This window comes from Glycine soja, chromosome 1 (assembly GCF_004193775.1).
Source record: "Glycine soja cultivar W05 chromosome 1, ASM419377v2, whole genome shotgun sequence".
NCBI classification, from domain to species: domain Eukaryota; kingdom Viridiplantae; phylum Streptophyta; class Magnoliopsida; order Fabales; family Fabaceae; genus Glycine; species Glycine soja.
This window is the reverse complement of record NC_041002.1, coordinates 41,291,207-41,293,297: the sequence shown is the minus strand read 5'-3', so window position 1 is coordinate 41,293,297 and position 2,091 is coordinate 41,291,207. Positions and strand designations below refer to the sequence as shown.

The window sequence follows — 2,091 nt, the reverse complement described above, 5'->3', positions numbered from 1 at the left end:
TTGCAGTAAGAAATGAGCAAGAGGAAAGCAGAGAAGCAGAGAGCACAATGTGAGCACAGTGCAAATGAGTGCAGGATGCAAAGGATGAGAGTGAGAAGATGTTTGTAAATGCACAAAAAAAAAATCGCCTAAGGCGGTTAAGCCTTATTTTTGGCAGTTTCGACTGTCTCGTTTAGTGTGGGTCACTCGCTTAGCGAGCACCCAAGGACTTTTGAGTTTTTAGAATTCAAAATCACGCGCTTAGTGGCCAGAGTCGCTCAGCCCAATTAAAAAATATGACATTCCAAAGAAGAAATTGGGCTTAGGGAAAAGTGTCACGCTTAGCAAGTTTTGCAGCTTTGATTGGTTTGCAACTCTCGCTTAGCGGGCCATGAGCCGGCTTAGCGAATAAAATGCTTCCTGATGTAGTAGTGGAGCTCGCTTAGCGAGTGGCTCTCTCTTAGTGCAATTCTAAACCCGAGAGGGATTTGGGCTCAGAGGCTTGACCCGCTGGGCCCAATTCAAAATAAGGTCCAACAGAGAAGGAATTGCGCTTAGCGCACAGTGGGCGCTTAGCGAGATGAAGCTATGCACTTAGTGAGATGACTCGCTTAGCCCAATTCCAAAAGATGAAATTCCAGAGATGTTTTTGGGCTTAGTGCACAAGGCTCGCTCAGTGAGACCCCTTCAGCCAATGAATAGGGGTTGATGCGCTTAGCGCGAGAAGTGACTCACTCAGCGCATGAAGGATTATTCGCTTAGCGCATGGGGCACGCTAAGCGAGTGGATGATTGAAAATTTTTTCCAAGTGTTTATATCTACAGGTTCCAAATAAGCTTGATCAACCCCATTTTCAATGCAAAACATGCTGAATATTCATTCAAACAATCACAAACAAGTATTCCCTAACTAAATGCAATGAACATATAATTAAAAAGGACTGGGTTGCCTCCCAGCTAGCGCTCATTTAACGTCACTAGCTTGACGCATCTTACTTTATGGATCAAGGTCAAACTTGGTTCCAACCTTTAGAACCTTCTCTTCCTCAACTTCATCCATCTCAAAACAAACATTTTGGTCCAACAACTGCTTTTCTTTCTCAAATAAGTCGAAGCTGATCTTCTGATTGTCAATACCCATCTCCAGCTTCTTCTTTCCCATATCGACCACACAACTGGCAGTTAACATGAAAGGACGTCCCAAGATCAAAGGGATTTCAGAGTCCTCTTCTATGTCCATTACAACGAAATCAGCTGGGAAAGTGAAATGCTTTACTCGAACCAAAACATCTTCAACCACTTCATATGGCCTAGTGATGGAGCGGTCTGCTAACTGCAAAGTCATCTTGGTTGGCATAATTTCCAACTCTTCTAAACTCCTACACATGGAGAGTGGCATCAAATTAATACTAGCTCCTAAGTCAATGAGAGCTTTGCCAATAGACACAACACCAATAGAGCATGATATAGTGACACTTCCAGGATCTTTGTGTTTTGGTGGAAGGATCCGTTGAATTACTGCACTACAATTTCCCTCCACAACAATGGTGTCACTATGTATGTACTTGCTCTTTTTGGTTAGCAAATCTTTTATGAACTTTGAGTAGAGTGGCATCTGCTGTACGACCTCTCCAAAAAGCATAGTAATCTCCAATTTCTTGAAGATATCAAGGAACCGAGCTAGGTTCTGCTCCTTGTCTTTCTTAGAGGGCACTAATGGATATGGAACCTCTTTCCTTTCAGCTGGAGCTGCCTCCTTTTTCTTCTCTCTGGCACGCTCACTCTTACTCTTCTTCTCATTTTCTCTTCTCTCATTTTTTTCATTTTTCAATTTTTTTTTTATTTTTTATTTTTCTTTTTATTTTTCTCATCATTTATTTCCTTCTCATTCTTGCTTATTGTATTCTTATTCTCCTGGTCATCCTCCCCATCTTCCACCTCCTCAAGTTCACAAAAAGGGTCCACTGGTTCAGGTGCTGGTTCAATTACCAAATGTTGTTTATCTCCATCCACTATCTTCTTCAGCCATGGTTGCCATCTTGCCATGGGTCATCACATCTTTACACTCTTCCTTTGGATTGTTTTCTGTGTTTGCTCCAAATTTTTTGGAAGA

At 42.0% G+C, this 2,091-nt stretch overlaps 1 protein-coding gene across 1 annotated transcript; it reads right to left on the bottom strand.

Annotated features, from left to right (window-relative positions):
- Window positions 1-975: 975 nt before the first annotated feature.
- LOC114377229 lies at window positions 976-1,620 on the bottom strand. Its single transcript, XM_028335694.1, has one exon. The coding sequence runs from the start codon at window positions 1,618-1,620 to the stop codon at window positions 976-978; it is 645 nt and encodes a 214-aa protein (XP_028191495.1).
- Window positions 1,621-2,091: the final 471 nt, after the last annotated feature.

Bases quoted from the DNA above. Each gene is read 5' to 3' on its own strand.
- LOC114377229 (XM_028335694.1), bottom strand. From the start codon at position 1,620: ATGCTTTTTGGAGAGGTCGTACAGCAGATGCCACTCTACTCAAAGTTC.